Source organism: Solanum pennellii, chromosome 9 (assembly GCF_001406875.1).
Source record: "Solanum pennellii chromosome 9, SPENNV200".
NCBI lineage: Eukaryota > Viridiplantae > Streptophyta > Magnoliopsida > Solanales > Solanaceae > Solanum > Solanum pennellii.
The window spans coordinates 63222489-63239951 of record NC_028645.1 but is presented as its reverse complement, the minus strand read 5'-3'; the positions used below and the strand labels follow the sequence as shown (position 1 = coordinate 63239951).

Genomic DNA, 17463 nt, shown 5'->3' with positions numbered 1-17463 from the left:
TGATGCATCAAAACTCAAATTGATGTCTTACCCTTGGTGCGATAGAACATGAATCTACTGTCTTACCCTCAAATATTTTTCATTATGGTGCATCCGGACTTTAACTTGATGTCTTACCTTTTTTGGTGCGGTAGGGTTTTAATCCACCGTATTACCCTCAACTAATGGTATAATAGATTGAAGTACAACATAACTCACCCTTTGAGTATTTCAAAATAATCAAGATAATATTCAAACTCATGCTATTAAAACTTTATACCTTCTTTCATTTAAGAAATGTTGTATAGCATGCCATATTCAACCAATAGTAGTATATGCCTTTGGTTCCTGGTCAATGTTAGTGAGCGGACACTATTGCATTCTAATCACAAATTATTTTAGAAAATACATATATAATTTTATGCATATAATACCTTGATTCTCATAACGAGATAAACCAAAATATGAGTTAAGGAAAAACTAAAAGTCAATCTCAATTGGCTAGCGTCTCGTGCTGATAACGTGTTATAAAGTCAAGACATCATAATATAAGTATAAATAGGAGAAGACAAGAGAAGTAGATGGAGGAGAAAACTTTTCTTCTTATTCAAGTGTATTTCCAAATGGTGAATGGTATCTCTATTTATAGTGTTGAGATACCATAGCCAAAGGTCACCTTGAAATTATACATAGTTATCCACCAAGGTTTATATCACCTTGAAATTATACATAGTTATCCACCAAGGTTCATATCACCTTGAAATATACATGTATGAACTTAGTAGTGCACTAATAAATTAAATAGATAATCTACTTATTCAATGAATTAATAACACTCTCTTCATTTTATTTTCTTTGACTTTTACATTAAAAAAAATAGTTCATTTTAATAAATTAAGAGTTTTTAAATTTTATTTCGAATAGAAATCTTATCATTAAGTAATGGTAGTACTCAAACTTAAATTTCAAAGGATAATCAAAATAATTTAATAAAATAAACCATGAATACATTATTTATCAAAGTGATCGGATCACCGTTAACTATTGTATTGTTGATCTAAATATAAAATTTGTTTTAATTGTTTTTTTAATTGTATAACATTGTTTAACTTCATCATTATGTAATGATAAAAATATTCATTTTGTGTTGCGATCGATTTGGTGTGATCACGATTCGTGATTCATGTCGTCACTTTAATATTTTCTTCTAATTTTGTCTTTTGCTTATTATTTAATAATTCCATTTTATTTTTTACTTTATCTATTTATAATAGCTCTATCAATATCCTATTATTTTTTAAAAAAAAATTATTATTCAAATTATTGATGTTCAACATTATGTAACTATAGCACCCCCACCCTTTGGACATTGGAGTTGACTCGTACTTTTGGAACAGGACTAAACTTCTTAACATATTAGGAAGAATGCATTGTATGTTATTTTGATTGCACAATGTTTGTATGCTAAGTGTTAAAGTTAAGAAAGTTGTGAAATAAAAGTCGACAAAAGTTATTGTTAGTGTAGTTAAGAAATTTTCAGAGACTTTCGATTATATGTCTCATTGATTTTCTCTCAATATATGAGGAGTTATAATGTCTATGAACTATCAAATCGAAGATTTATAAGTCTAGTTTTCAACGCACTAAATCATTCACAATTTTCTTGACTCTAACTCCTAATATACCGGGAGAAAATCGATGAACACTTGACCCAAAATCTCATAGAATTCCTCTTTGACATTTAGAACAACTTTTATACCACAACTTTCTTAACTTTAACACTTATTAAAATAACTCACAAATCCTCCTTCGTGATATCTTAAAAAGTCTTATTCTATTTCAAAGGTAGGAGTTAATTCTATAGTCTAGATAAGTAGAATGTCAGTAACAATTAAAAATAATATACACTGTCCATATATGATATTTATCAAAGAACATTATATAAATGTACAATACTATATAATATATTTATCAAAAAACATAGTATAAATATACAATACTATATAATATAATTCATTATAGCATAATACGTAATTTTAGTTTCTTAGAAATTTTTTACACAGTGGAACCTCCATTTCTATGACAAAATTATTCATGAAATATGCCAATAACGCCTCCCTAATTTGAAAAAAAAAATAAAGGAAGAAAAAGAGGGCGAGAAGTAGCCGTGTTTCCAGTTTCAGTCTTTCTTCTTCTTTCAGACAATACATTTTACTTTCTCCGATATTTAGGATAACAAAGGTCCCATTTTTAGCGTTTTACCAGCTTCTTGTCCCACTTTTCTCTCTAACAACTACCCAAAACTAACCAAAAAGTACCATCTTTCTCTATCAACCATACAACAGAATAATGCTATAGACTGTACACAAGTGTGAGGCTACTTGGAGTGACAAAACACTCATTGTGAGCTGGAAAATATGTTATTTTTAGCTTCAATTCTGGATCAATTGTGAAAAAGAAAAACCCCATTTTGAGTTTTCACCTAAAAAAAAAAATGGGGGTTTTGGTAGATTCTTGGTGTTTCTGTAATGGTGGTGGCAAGTCTGAGAGAATGAAAGCTTCCATTTTTTCTACTAAAGGTCCTGCTATGGTACATATTGCTGGTGCTGCTACTGGTTTCTTGATCCACCGGAATCTTTTGCTCACTACTCATGCTATTCTCCCTTCTGTTGCTGCTGCTGAAGCTGCTGAGATCCGCCTCCAAAATGGTGTCGCCGCTTGCCTTTTCCCTCACAGGTCCGTCTAGTAACAGTTATTGTATCGTATTGTTCACACACTAAAAGATAAAAGGTTTTCCTCTACCCTTTACCTCCAGACTTGGAGTTCCATTAGTATAAAATTAGTTGTAGTTGTTGTTAGGCCCTAACAGATGTTGGTTATACCTAAAAAACTGCATTGAATAATTGGTCGGCTGGCTTTAACCAGAGTGTTTGGTATCTCTGAAACTTTATTATCTTTGCGTGCAATTTTGTCTTGATTTGGAATTTATATGTATATATAGGGGGTAACATGAAAGAGCATATTCAGTCAGTTAAACACTTCTATCTTTGAACTATTAGTGTCCTTCCACCAAATATTATGTTTGGAACAATTTCTGAAGAGATTGAAGTAGCTGTGCCTGCCAGTGAAGCCTGGAAGGTCTATGGCACGCTTCAACTGGCCAATATTGTGGTCAAAGAGCTCCCTCATGTCCTACACAAGGTTGATGTAATTGAAGGTGATGGCGGTACTCGGACAGTCCTTAAACTAACCTTTCCACCTGGCACTCCGCTGTTTACCTATTCCAAGGAAAGATTTACTGTTGTGGATGATGAGAATAAGGTAAAAGTAGCTCTGGTGGTGGAAGGTGGGATTCTTGATCACGGATTCACGTTCTTTCAGGTCCGCTTTGATGTCATAGAGAAGTCTAAAACAACATGCATCACCAAAGCCACGATTGAGTATGAGGTCAAGGAAGAAGCAGCTGCTAATGTTTCATTTGTTAGTATTCAAACTTTTGTGACCATAATGGAAGCTGTTGCTATGTATCTAACTCAGCAGAAAGATGGTCAATAATCTCCCTGATCCCTTTGTTTCTGTTAAGCCCGTGAGGATGTTAATTCATGAAATTGCTTCATACTAGCAGAAGGCAGAAAGCTTGTCTGTATTTGTGTATTGAATTTAGCTTGTACCATTTGCCTCCTAGAGAGGGAAAATGAATAAATAAGAACCTCACGATCGCTGATTATTAGAAATGGAATAACTAGCATCACAGGATTGTATTTAGCTGTCTACGACCCTATTACCGAAAAGATGGGGGAGTTTCTTAAAAAGTTGGTCAAGGTTTGAGTATGAGATAGTTTCTACTGTGTCTCTGATGATTGTTATGCGGAGTTTCTTGCACAGAGTCGCCGAAATTTCAAAATAACGTATGTACTAACAAGGTTGTCAAAATATAGTCTGTCATAAATTAGATCTGGATTTGTGATGGATATTTCTTTTTCCGACCTAATCACACATTGATGAAATTTAGATTGTTAGTTACTAGTGCTGACATTTTAACAGAAGTCTTGACAATTTTGTTAACTCATTTAATTCATGGTATTATGATATCTGGTATTTCGGCTAGTTGGTGTTCCAACATGGAGGTTATCAGATGGGTCATGACTAGGCCTGGCAAGGGGACCAGCTTGGCCCATTACCGGCTTGAGACCGTCCCAGTCCCGTGTGGTGGGGCGGGTTGGTAGGGGGTTCGGGGACGTGGGATGGGACAGTTCAGTTTTATGTCCCAGTCGACCCGACCCGGTTTGGCGCGGTCCCATGCCGGCTGAACCGACCGGTCTCGCGGGTCGAATTTAATTATGACTCTTGTACCATGTGTGTGCGCAATAGAATTGGTGTCTTGCTTGTGTGTGCTCTGGTTTCATAGAATACGAAAATAAAGCAGCTTCACAAAGAGTATCATGCATTAATATCACATATGATCTTCTGAAAACAAAGTTAAGAAATCCCTGTGTACAATTTTTGCATGTGGTGATCTATTTCACAGAGAGATGAAGAAACTCGAAGGATAGGATGAAGATCATGTAAATAGTTCACTAGAATCTGATGTATTTCTGAAGATCAATGGGCATTCTATCTGGGGAAGAACATAACGTTTGAGTGACTATAAGTTACATTCAGTACATCTTAAAATTTTTAGCTAGCTGATAAGTGAATGCTTTTATGCATTCTAGTTCTTTATAATTTTGTCCATTGGTAACACAAGTTCTGCCTTTTGCTAGCTGTCTCAATTTCATGCATCTGATTTTATACCCTTCTATTGCAGATTCTTTATAACCAGTTCTATATTAGATCTGACAATAGTTGGCCTTGATGTCATGGATGGAGACACAAATGCACATCTTCAGCAGCCTCACTACCTAAAAACTTGTTCCAAACCTAATTTGGAGCTAGGTAATGTCATTTACCTGCTAGGATATAGTGAGGAAAAGGAGTTGGCAGTTGGTGAAGGAAAAGTGATAATAGCCACTGATAATCTTATAAAGCTGTCAACTGATGGCATAAGCTGGAGGCCAGGTTCTGCTGGTTTTGATGCTCATGGCAATCTTGCATTCATGGTATGTGACCCTATGAAGCTTGCGACATCTCCCAACTCAAAATCCTCAACCACTTCAGCATCCTCTTCATCATCAAGGAAGAAGGAATGTCCCATGCAATTTGGTATACCTATCCCCATAATATGTGACTGGTTAAACCAGCATTGGGAGGGCAACCTTGATGACCTCAACAAACCCAAGTTACCAATAATTCGGTTGATGTCAGCTGGTCAAAAGAGTGATCATTCTTGTGCTTCCTTCACGATGAGGCGTGTTTTTAAGTCAACTGAAGCTGAAAATGGGGGGACTCCATCATCATCAAACAGATTGTCAAAACCTCGAGAGCAGTCTGGCCCAAGCTGTTCCGCAGTTGCAACTAATATGGAAGGGGAAGCATTAATTACTGATCCTCATGCTGTCAGTAGTGTACATGGAATTCCAACTCCTGAAATTTATGAGTCACCAAATTTAACTTCAGTACCAGTTAAGATGAAGGAAGGTACTCACATCCAGCTTTTAGATATCAACTTTCCACCCAGGGTTGCAAAATTTTCTGGCTCACCGCAACCTGCCAGAAGAATCCGTTCCAGCTTTGGTGAAAATTTTGTCAACAAACCTCCCTTGGAGCATCCAGTTAGAAAAGGTACTATATGGCAATCCAATCCTGTGGCAGATGCTGAGATTGCTTCAACTGGATCTGTAAATGGGATCCAGAGTGAAGTTCAATCAAGTTGTTCTTCTATAAGGATATTGGAAATGGAAAATGGATACAGTAGTGACGGAGAGATTACAATGTATTCTGCGGAAACTGCTGAAAGTCGAAATTTTCCAAGTCCTAAAGAGGGAAGAAGGTTTCAACAGGTAGGGAGGAGCCAAAGTTGTGTGAACCACAACAGATGGGGAACAGCCAAACAAAATGCGGGTGCTCGCAGAGCAATGCTACAACAACAGCAGAGGAGCAGCATGCAAGGAAGGAAAGTCTACTCCCAAGGGGCGAATTCTCAAAGGAGTAGTGACTATTTTAACCCAACGGTATCTTCAATCATGAAGAAACGGAACAACTTGGAGCCACAGACCAGACCCCGTCAAAGTTCAGCAAATTCATCACCAAAATGGAATTTCTGATTTACAAACTTTAGATAAAATCATTCTTTTGAGCCAAGCTCTCCTTCTTTGGGCTTACACTGTAACTAATTATAGTGACTACATGTGCAAAGGTATTTCGAGAAGAAGAAAATTTTAGTAAAGGCAGTCTAATCATCTGTGATGTACAGCTGAGGATCTATGGGATACTTAAATTTATGGCTGCAAGCACACATGTCTTCATGACATGTGTGCCTCTTATTAATAGTAGAAGAAAGTACTTTTTAGTGGATGAGATAAAGTACAGATAGCCTAAAAAAAAAATATTTCTTTCTTTATCATCTGTTGAGTTGTCTACCTTTTATGAAATCTTTGTTAGTTTATATGTTGCTAATTTTATATTAGAAGAGCTCGTTGAATATCGAGGTACACTAGGTGAAATATCCTTAATATTACTGTCATAAACTGATTGTCCAACTCCACTGTCTATACTATTTCCTATTGCCTTATGGAATACTTACTTTGTTAAAACCGCAACGAGAATACTTTATACTTTCAACATTACCACATATTCCATCAGAGTTGTGAAAGGTTCAGAAAATATTTTAGCCTTACAAAACAGTGCACTTGTAATGTCCCCCAAGCACACCATTTTCAAAAAACGGATCCCCACCACCTCTGTCCACTTATAAACTTAATATTGATATAATACAACACAATAAAAGATAATACAACTGTGTATACCCACCCAAGTAAGTTTTATCATATATTATTATAAGCATGAAGCTCAAAACTTAAAAGTTGAATTACTATTTTGCCCCTCTAATAAATTAAAACTTTTATAATCTTCTTATTCTCATTTCCTAATCTTGACCTTTCAAATTTCTAACACAAATGTAAATAAAATAAAAATGAGTAATTATTCCTTATAGACAAGAAATTAAAGTAGATTCATGTATCTTTAAAATTAAATTTCATCTCTATTTTTTTTATATTTATTTTAACAAAGTAGATTCATGTATCTTTAAAATAAAATTTCATCTCTATCTTTTTTATATTTATTTTAACAATAATTCATGTGACTTTTCATGTTTCCAAAATTTTGTTCTATAAATTTAACTTTTTCAAGAAAAACTTTTATTTACCACTCCTACAATTCTTGTGTGTAGGAACTCTAAACATGTGAAATAATGTCACAATTTGAGGTGAAAGTTGTGAGATTCCCTTCTGCAGTCACGAGAATAGACAAGAATTCAATTACTGAAGCATCGGAACTTGATGTGTTAGTTCTATACTTATTTGTAGTAAGAATTATAATAAGACTTTTTTGTGTCTCTTCATATAGTTGAATTCTTGTTTTATTAGCAAGTTGCTCTAAATTCATATTTGTATTTTGTATGCTCAAATGTTCAGTTTCACTATGGAGACAAAAATAAAATGAAATGCCTAATTATCTTGCTCATCTGTATCTTTTTTTTTTTTTTTTTTTTTTTGCTTCGTACTTATAATTTTACATATACATTAATTTTCATCTTTAAGAATGAATGTGATAAAATAGGATGTTTACTCTTTTCTTTTCTTTTTATGGAAAAAAAAAAGGTGAAACATATAATATTAGATTAATGGTGGATAAGTTATGTATGAAGAGAAAATTAAATTTTAGATAAAAATAGTAGTTATTCATAAATATTCTGATTTTCAAAATATAAATAATAAGACTTTTTACATCATAGTTTTAAATATTTATAGTTAACTAATTAGTTTAAAGTGTTTGTGGATAAAAATTTAATACAATACTTTAAACATAATTATCAGGAGATTCAAAAGGCAAAGTAAAAAAGTTGAAAGGTTTTGTTTTCCTTTCACTCAAAGTTAATCTTACACTATTTCTTCTAACATTATTCTACCAATAAAACGGAACTATCGAGAAATTTAATTTAGATAGTTGCTATTTTTCCTTTTTGCTTTCTAAACTTATTTTTGAATTATAAACGAAGTTTATTTTATTAATTTTTCATATTATTATTTCGATGCATTTACTAGCAGGGCAGAAAATTGGAGTGTCACAATTAGTAGTTAAACAAAGTAAGAAATCTCAATTAGACATATTTTATTATTTAGTAATATTATCTTTTAAGAAATAATATACTCATGGGTTACACGCGCAACGCGCGTGCTCGGAAACTAGTAAATATTATAACAGGGAACAATCCCAGGAAAATTGAGACCAAGTTGAATACCACAAGTGGAGGCTACAAAAACATCCACCAGAATATCACATAGGAACAAAGAATACAAAAACTCATTTAAACCAAATTCTCAGAGGTTCTAAAGCTCGCCGAAGAAGGAATTCAGGATTTAACAACACAGAGAAGATGTCAATAGGATGCCCAGACTGGATTTTGTGAAATCGGCTTTGAGTCAAACCATCCCATGTCATCCATGAGCCTCTTAATCAAATGACCTGCTGCATAACCAACACCGGATACCATACCTGCAGCTATAACATAAGACAAAATAGTCTTGAAGTATTTACTGAACTTATTTGCTGCTTGTGTATAGGCCTTTGCAGCAGCAAGTATGATAACACACAGTAGAGAAGCCACGGCAACTGCTATAAGCTTGTAGTCCCTGTCATCACTCTTCCGAAATGTGAAGCCATATATTACAGGGGGGATAAGTCCAAACACAAAATATGACAAAATTGCAAAAGTAGCATGAAGGGGGAAATGTTTTCTTTGGCCAAGTAGTTCTCCATATCGATCTACTTGGTAATTGGAACCTCCTCCAACACTATATTTCAAGTCCACCAACTGCAAGTTTAAGAATAGTTAAGAAGCAAGAACTAAAGCAGAAGCAGAAAGGAAGGTAGAACAAGAGTCAACAAGTGTAAACAAGACAATACTTACATTTTGACAAATGACAAAAAGTCCACCTATCAAATTCGCCACTCCAATAGTAACAATCTTCACTGCAGTATCAAGATAAATCTATACGTAAGCCATTCTTATTCTGTCAAGATATAGGACCGAAAAGAATTAAAACCCTCGTGTGTTTTTTTCCAGTTTTATTAGCTTTGTTATAAGCAATTAAGCATCAGCACTATCCAAATCCATAGAAGTCATAATTCTTGGTTTTTCAGTTGTAGTAGCTCTGTAATTGAGTCCCACATCGATGGTGGGATGAGGACTTGGGAGATCTTTCTTTCATGATCTAGCTTTTGGGGTCAAGTAAGGCTACCCCATGTTGGGTCCCAATATTATAGTAACCATGCTCCAATTGCAGGAGGGGGTGGGGTTGAGTTGGGAGACATAGTCTACTTTACTACTTATATGGTCTTGAAAGATCCTCCCCCGTGAGTTAGAAATTGGGGTTGAGCTAGTTAGGCCCAAAGTCCATTTCTTTAACAAGCTCAGCATCGAAGTAAAGTCTCAATAACTTACTTGTGTCAGCATCAGATGCAGCTGCAGAGGATACAATACCCAAGCTTGTGATTGCTTCAATTAAACCTCCATATACTATGCATTTTACGATCTCCAGTGATCTGGAATCTTTAACTTCAACTGGTCTTCGTGGGTAGCTGGGATTCACCGTTGATGGAGAAGCTCTTGGGTCTTCCAATATAGGAATTCGGCAATCATCTCCTGCATTATATAGCTATATCTATGAAAACATATTTCCCTACAAACTTTGTAACATAATATGAACACCTAATCTCTAATGTTTCACAATACTCAACTGACATACAACTATAGATGCTGAAGCAATAATGTTCAAATGATACATGTATAGGATTGGAAAAATCTGATGCACCACACGAGTACTGGAAAACAAATGTTGTGCTACATATCTTAAAGTTTTCCATCGAACTCACCTTTATCCTCTATAATTTCAGTTGGTGATTTCTTGGGAGGCATTATCCCTGGAATGAAGCCACCTGAAAAGTAATCCGATTTCCCAAAGATAAGTAGAAAGAAAATAAAACACAGGAAAAAGTCTTCACCTCATGTCACTTTCAACAAGTAATGCAGTACATGTAGAACTTGTTGCCATTGACATGTTAAGCACTAACCAATATGCATGTTCAAATGTTGAAACTGGCTAAAAGAGAAGATTAAGATGTTTTTCGTGTTACAAGAATGTTGAGAGACACAGGGCAGGTAACTAACAATATCAAGAATGTTTAACAATACTAATTTGATGAAGTAAAGTAATACATGTGAAAATACAAAACTCCAACTTATAGGGTTGATCAGCTAAGCAAATGCATTGTGCTAATGTTATCCACAACTCTTTGAACTAGAAAGTGGTACAAATGAATGACTCAACTAATCATACATGAAAGTAGTTATCATGACTAAATACCTTCATTTATGTTAGGGAGATGTGGTTCTGTACTAATAGTTCCTCCTCCATTTCCAAATATCGGGAATGGATTGAGCTTCTTTCCTGCATAAATTGAACAAGATACACATACCAGTCATCATCATGTGTTGATCATAAGAAAATAGAAGTTGTAGATATATACATATATACCTATACGTACGAAAACACTGAAGCATGAGAGGCATCCAAGTAGCTCAGATTTTTGGCCATGAGTTTCAATTATAATCCTTCTTTCTCGTTTTACCCTTCGAAGGACAACTTTAGTTATATGAGAATTGCACTTGGGACAGTATGCATTATGTGTGTGTTTTAGCTTATCAACTGATGTTGTGTCAAAAAACTCCAACTCAACAGTTTCTTCCTCAACTTGTTCTTCAATGATTGTTTCATTTCCACTTCCTTTGCTGATTGAAGAAGTAGTTGCTTGTGCAAGAATTTCACCCTTGGGATTTTCCCTATCATTTTGTCCATATAAAAGTGGCTTACATACATCAGAAATTATTTCACCCTTGGGATTTTCTGACTCATCGTGTCCTAGTGAAGGTGGACCAGAAATAGTATCTCCATTACCATGACTTTCACCATTGAGAACAATTACTGAAAGGAAAAGGTAAGTTAACTTCACTAGCTAGCAAAATAAAATAGAAATTATTACACCAATTAGTATCAGTCCGCGAAATAAATATTTTGGACTAAGATAAGATGAGGTTTGGGATACAGAGGTAACGTGGTCCAAATTTCATTTTTCCTACAAAAATTGTATTGTATAGTGAATATATATACAAGTTTTGACACATTGTGATACTGTTAGACCCGCAATCTACTTGATCCAACTACGTGCAGACATGCCAAGGACTTGGGCATTGGTCTTGGCATGGATGATGGCAAAACAGTGCAACACAAGTTCAAGGTGCTTGGGTGTTGGCAAGGCAGCTTGAACGCGCATGGCTTACGTGCGGGCTAAGGGCATTGACAAGGCAGCATGTTGACTTGATGAGGCAAGGCTGTGAAGACTTGGCAATGTCAGGAACAAAGGCAGTTCACCCGAAATTGCTGAAATAAAACTAAGTGTTGGAAGACAGCTAAAATATTCTAAGTGTTGGAAGCTGGCTGAAATATTCTAAGTGTTAGAATATTAGTATTTCGTGTAGATAAGAATGTAATTTGAATTAGATTCTATCTGTTGGAAATATAGCTGTTGGAAAGTTAGTTTTGAACCCTGTGCTGACAAGTGTCGGACAGGTGTCACTTGTAACCGCCGCATGTAACTGCCATTGTGCAGAATTTTGATTTAAAGGTGGAAATTCGTCTAAGGCAAAAACAGAGTGTTTCTAGCCTTAGACTAATTCGTGAAGCCTTCCTTTGTATTACTTAAAGGTTAATAAAGGTTGGGATTGGTTCCTGTAAATTCTGTTGGTTGTTTGACGCTACTGTTTAAGTATTTTTATACTTAGTCAATTTTCGTGGGTGTAAGTAGGCTGAAGTATTACAGACGCTGTAAGACTGCCTAGAGTGGTGTGCGAGAAAAATAAATCGACCCTCTTTCAGATACTGTTAATGTTTAGTATAGTAATTAACGAATTATTTGAATTGTGTGTTCGATCATTGATATTAATATTTACCTTTTTAAGAGTGTTAATTATTAATAAATAAATATTTTTTTATCAATAATTAAGCTATTATTGTTAAACAAAGGAAATAGTAATGGTTTGAGGAAAATTGAAGTGGCCTACATTTATAGATTATAATAACAAAAAACAAAGGAAATAGAGAGGAGGGTCAATATCAGTCACGTCTTGTTAGCTATAAACTTGCTAGGAGGTTCTGATTTTTAAAATCCTAATTTCGTCATCCTATACTATAGTTTAATCTAGCTATTAGCTGACTTTGAAACTGGGCTATACTACGATAAAAAAGACATTTTTGACAATAGATAATTCTTAATATTGATGCAATATTATTTAGCAACAATTGAATTAATCTAGTTAAGTATAAAATTAATAAAACTTTTAATTATACTTATATAGAATATTGATTATACATACTTATATTTATTATTATCGTTAGATATAATAAAGCGACAATTATAGTAATACCAAAAAAAAATTCCCACAAAATCCTTTATTTGGTATAAAGCTAAAGTCAAACTTCAATTAAGAAGCCTTTATTTGGCAGACTAAATTGGAACAAGTGACACAATCTTATCCTTTGATTTGATATTTAAATTAATATCAGATCGGTGAATAAAAATTATGATACAAGTATATGCGTTAGTATAAAGAACATATATGTTCTAGTTTTTTGATGATAAAAATACCAATATCTCAAAAAGTATTACAAAAATATTTACATACCTATGATAGTTCAAGAGTATACTATCCTTTTTTCACTCTTAAATCTAGGATGTATCAATTGTTACTCTCTCCAAACAAAAGTTATTGACATCTCAGTTCTATTGATGTAAAAGCAGTATAGACGATAGAAGTTTTTTTACCTTCATTAAAGTAGATGCTATTTTTAGTCTTGTCCTTGCTAGCCTCCTCTTCCTCATCACTGCTAGAGGATACTTTATCTTCATTAACACCACCACCATCAACGTTGGCAGAGCGTCGAGCCCCACGTATGATGAGTGCCTCCTCCACCGTCTCCTCCGCCATCTCTGCCCAGTTGTGTTGGGGGGCCACCTCCATTGCCATAATGTCAATTTGGATTTTTTTTTTTGGTGTGTGGCACTAAGACTTGTGAAATGGTATGCAGCACGCTACACAACTCAACTTGTATCTCTCTAAAACCCAAATTCATTTGATATAAATAGACAACAATCTAGTCAATTATTAAATCTTATTTTAGTTTTTTTTTAATAAAGAAATAGGTAATAAATGAAGGTGGTTAGGACTTAGGAGAGAAGTGTGAAATAAACATGTAAACGCCTACTTGGTCGTTCGTTCTATACAAGAGGAGATATGATAATTAAGTGTTTTCTTTTTCTAGACGGGAGTTATAAATATATATAGTAGATGTTGAACTCTATCGACTTCTTCATATTTAAATTCTCTTAATGCAGGGGCGTGTCGATGATTTCACAAAGGGGATGAGTTGCTATATATGTTCCGAAAAGATGAATTTAAGATATAAAATTTGATTTTTAGGTTCTTATCATTAAACATAAAATAATCTTCTTTTAGGATTTTATTTTAATATAACAGACTTGAGACTTTGAAAGATTGGAAGAAAAAATAATAATTAAAACGCTAAGTGCTAACAATATTCATTTAGAGAGGTATTACCCAATTCTAAAAAAAAAAGCAAAATAGATGTAACATTTAAGTTTCTAATCTCACTCAGAGGGATCATCTAATCATCATTGCATTAATCACTGTATGATACTTTGAGCATAGGTTCACATGTCTATAATTTAAATAATTTTATATATAAAAAAAATACAATGGTAATACATATATATGAGTTAACGTGCAGCAGCCCTGTAAATATTCCTCTACCTTGATAAAAATTCCAACTTTACTTTAATTAAAAATACGAAATAATTAACTTACACATCAATACATGAACGTACGTACTTAACTATTGATTTTGGTTATGCTAAGGACAAAGGAACATGATAATCTTAAAAAGGATCTTGGAGTAGTTGTTTTTAGACATATATTTGAAAATTACAGATTGTCTCCAGGTAATGATTCTTCTATCTAGTGTAGACTTGAATAAATTATATGTAATGTCTACAACGTGGCTATACCTGTCTAAATGTCTTTAGTCAAGTTTCTTGCAATTTAATACTAGTATACTTCTTAATATTTAAATCCAAGTACTAGGTCATCATTACAATCTACATACATAGTTGACCTGACTTAGTTGATTTCAGATGTGAGATTCACACAAGAGGCCTACTCATTTTAGCTAGCGTTTGGTCATATAGATTTCCAAATATTCTTGGTAAATATTATTTAAGTGAAAATTTGAGTGAAATTTCACCATGTGTTTGGCCATAAGATTTGGAAAATATATTTCACCTTTTTAGAAAAATATGATGTATACACACAAGTTTTAAAAACTAACTAAAAGTTTGTATTACAAGTCAATTGGATGTTCGTTACAAGAATAACATATAGTGTCCATGACATTAAAGCAATGTGGTAATTTGGAGTGAGTGCAACAAGTATCATTCCATACATCGTGAAGTAGACAAAACACATGACTTTGTTATCTATAGCCAATTTTTAATAATTTTCATCAACAATCATATCATTATTTAATATTCACTAAACATTTCATCACTATTTTAGTATTCACGTAAAAAACTACGTAATACAACGCAAGCAACTACTAAAGAGGGTGTTTTTGTAAAGGATAAAAGATTGGGGTAAAATTTTAATTTTCAAAATATCCCAAATAATAAGAATTGACCCAAATACTAGAAAAAACTAGTATTTAGAAATTTGGGATATTTGCCAAATAATGGCAAATTGTATGGACAAACATTATTTGCCAAACTTATGGCAAATTGTATGGACAAACATTATTTGCCAAATTTTTTCCAAATATTATTTGGAAAATTTATGGCCAAACGGGCCCTTAATTAACTTAGCGGCAGAAATTTCACCTACGTTTTACTTAATTATGTTTTATAATTATATCTTCATTTTTTATTAAAGCTGTTAATATAGGCTAGTTCATCTCATCCAAGCTAACTCTTACAAACTTTGACATTTTACGGATCAGGCCGGGCTAGCCCATTTTTGGTGCTGGCCAGGAAATGATTGGTCCAACCCACAAGTATGTGGGCTACAGGCTTGCCAGAACGGTCCACTTTTTTTTAAAAAAAATTATATATTTTTTTTATAATTATTAAATTAAATTATAAATTATAAGTTAAAAATATTATCATAAATATCGACAAAACAATTGTTAAGACCCGATTTCAAAAATTGAAAAGTTTAGAAGCTGATTTCATAACTTTGGTAATTTTTGTTAAAGGTTTTGGAAAAATTTATAATTTGGAAAGTCGCCACCTATTTTTTAGGAAAAAATAAGAAAACCATTTAAAATGAAATTTTTTGAAAGAAAACATATTAAATAAAATAGAGTTTTGGGTAAGGGTTCAACTAATTCTCTAAGGAAGGGTTTAGGCACCTTAGAGAATCCGCTAACACGCAGTTGACCGACAGATTTTAAAGCTGACTAATTTTAAGAAAAAACTTAAGGTCACTTGATAGAATTATTTTATGAAAAAAAATAAAGATCAACTAACTTGATAAGTAAGGAAGATGTTTAAGGTGTTAAACCGTCAAAAATATCTTTTGACTTAATAATTATCCAAGTTATTGATGTTGAACCAAAAGGCTAGTTCAAATTCACGAAATATGGATTCAAAGCTAACTACTAAATATGAAAGAATATAAATTATTCTCAAATTAGCCTAAGAGCTTAAGTCGCTTAAATTAAAAGAACTTTGGAAAATCTAAATACTTAAAGATGACGAAACAGAAATTTATAAAGCAAAACTCCAAAGGATTCAACTAAGTTAAGAAAAAAATAGAAATGATAGCAGGGAACTTAAGGAAAACAGGGCGGCTGAAATTTTTATTTCAGCCCATGTCCCAGCCTTCTGATTGATGTTGCTGCTGCAGTTCGAATTGGACTTTTTGGAAGTCCAAAATTTTCAGTTTTTAGCCTTTTAAAGGCTGCTGCTACTGCCTCGTTAATTATGGGTTTTAACCCAATTTTTTGCTCCTCGTTATAGCTCTTTGGAGCTACTGTTGCTGCTGGTTTTTGGATCACAACAACTTTCCTTGTTAAGATCGAATCCACGCAAACACACTTGATGAATGAAGAACACAAAAACTTTCTTGAGAAAGAGATGAGAGATCTAGAGAGAGAAAGAGAAAAACCAATATTTCGTGGTAACACCCCGTGAGTAAACTTCCACGACGGTGGGGTATATATATATTAATAAATCAGAGTATTTTTTGTTACAGAGAATAAATGGAGAATAAATAGTACAACCTAAAATTTAGGTCGGGGCGCTGCCCCGAATTCCTACTTCAGATGGGGGGCTCCCGCCCCCCATAACCCCCTGGAAACCTCACCGCGGAGGTTAAAACGCGTAAACAGTTATATATATTAATCAGGCTCCACAACCTAACAATTCTCCCACTTGGAGACTGATTCAGTCATCCAAAAAATACATTCTCAAAAGAAAAATCTCTTCATCATCAACATCTTTACCGCACCGCAACATCTGTAGCAACAACTATAGAAGACCAACCGAGGTTTTGCATAACCCCAGTTTCCCAACATCAACACATTTCATCAACATGTCTGCCGGGTTCTTTGCATCCTCTATATTCTCCAAGCATATATCGCCATCCTCTACTGCCCTGCCAGTGAAATGGTACCGCCTTCTGATGACTTTGTCTTCGAATGATAGACTGGATTTTTCAACAACTGTATGGCACTCTGGCTATCTGAGTAATGAATCTTCTCGCTCTGCTTCTTGCCCAATTCCTCCAGATAATCTGCCAGCCATATCATCTCTTGATCATGAAGGAGTCAAACTTCTTGTACCACTGCCTTGGTGCTTGCTTTAGCCCATACAAGCTCCTGGTGAGCTTGCACACCATGTGTTCCTTGCCTGGAACCACAAATCCTTCCGGTTGTTGCATATACATCTCTTTGTCCAGATCTCCATGTAAAAATGCTGTTTTTACATCCATTTGCTCTAGATGCAAATTCTCTGATGCAACAATACTCAATAGAATTCGAATAGAGGTTAACTTCACAACAGGGGAAAATATTTCAGCATAATCAATACCTTTCCTTTGTGAATATCCTTTAACCACTAAACGAGCCTTGAACCTTCTTTTGCCATCTGGTTCAGTCTTGATTCTGAACACCCACTTGTTCAGCAAAGCTCTCTTCC

General features: G+C 34.1%; 2 protein-coding genes across 2 annotated transcripts; one reads left to right on the top strand and one right to left on the bottom strand.

Annotated features, from left to right (window-relative positions):
- Positions 1–2017: 2017 nt before the first annotated feature.
- Positions 2018–6539, top strand: LOC107029421. The gene is made up of 2 exons (XM_015230830.2): positions 2018–2715; positions 4787–6539. Exons 1-2 carry the CDS (start codon positions 2474–2476, stop codon positions 6180–6182), a joined length of 1638 nt encoding a protein of 545 aa, XP_015086316.1. The 5' UTR covers positions 2018–2473; the 3' UTR covers positions 6183–6539.
- A 1778-nt stretch (positions 6540–8317) lies between these two features.
- Positions 8318–13289, bottom strand: LOC107029845 (membrane protein of ER body 2-like). Its single transcript, XM_015231294.2, has 7 exons — positions 13021–13289; positions 10677–11123; positions 10506–10589; positions 10015–10077; positions 9584–9784; positions 9050–9111; positions 8318–8953 (listed from the first exon to the last, which is right to left on the bottom strand). The coding sequence occupies exons 1-7, from the start codon at positions 13220–13222 to the stop codon at positions 8519–8521; spliced, it is 1494 nt and encodes a 497-aa protein (XP_015086780.1). The 5' UTR covers positions 13223–13289; the 3' UTR covers positions 8318–8518.
- Positions 13290–17463: the final 4174 nt, after the last annotated feature.

Bases quoted from the DNA above. Each gene is read 5' to 3' on its own strand.
- LOC107029421 (XM_015230830.2), top strand. From the start codon at position 2,474: ATGGGGGTTTTGGTAGATTCTTGGTGTTTCTGTAATGGTGGTGGCAAG. The intron at 2,716-4,786 runs GTCCGTCTAGTA...CTTCTATTGCAG, and splicing joins GCTTGCCTTTTCCCTCACAG to ATTCTTTATAACCAGTTCTA.
- LOC107029845 (XM_015231294.2), bottom strand. From the start codon at position 13,222: ATGGCAATGGAGGTGGCCCCCCAACACAACTGGGCAGAGATGGCGGAG. The intron at 11,124-13,020 runs GTAAAAAAACTT...TTTTCCTTTCAG, and splicing joins TAGCATCTACTTTAATGAAG to TAATTGTTCTCAATGGTGAA. The intron at 8,954-9,049 runs GTAAGTATTGTC...TTAAACTTGCAG, and splicing joins TTTTTGTCATTTGTCAAAAT to TTGGTGGACTTGAAATATAG.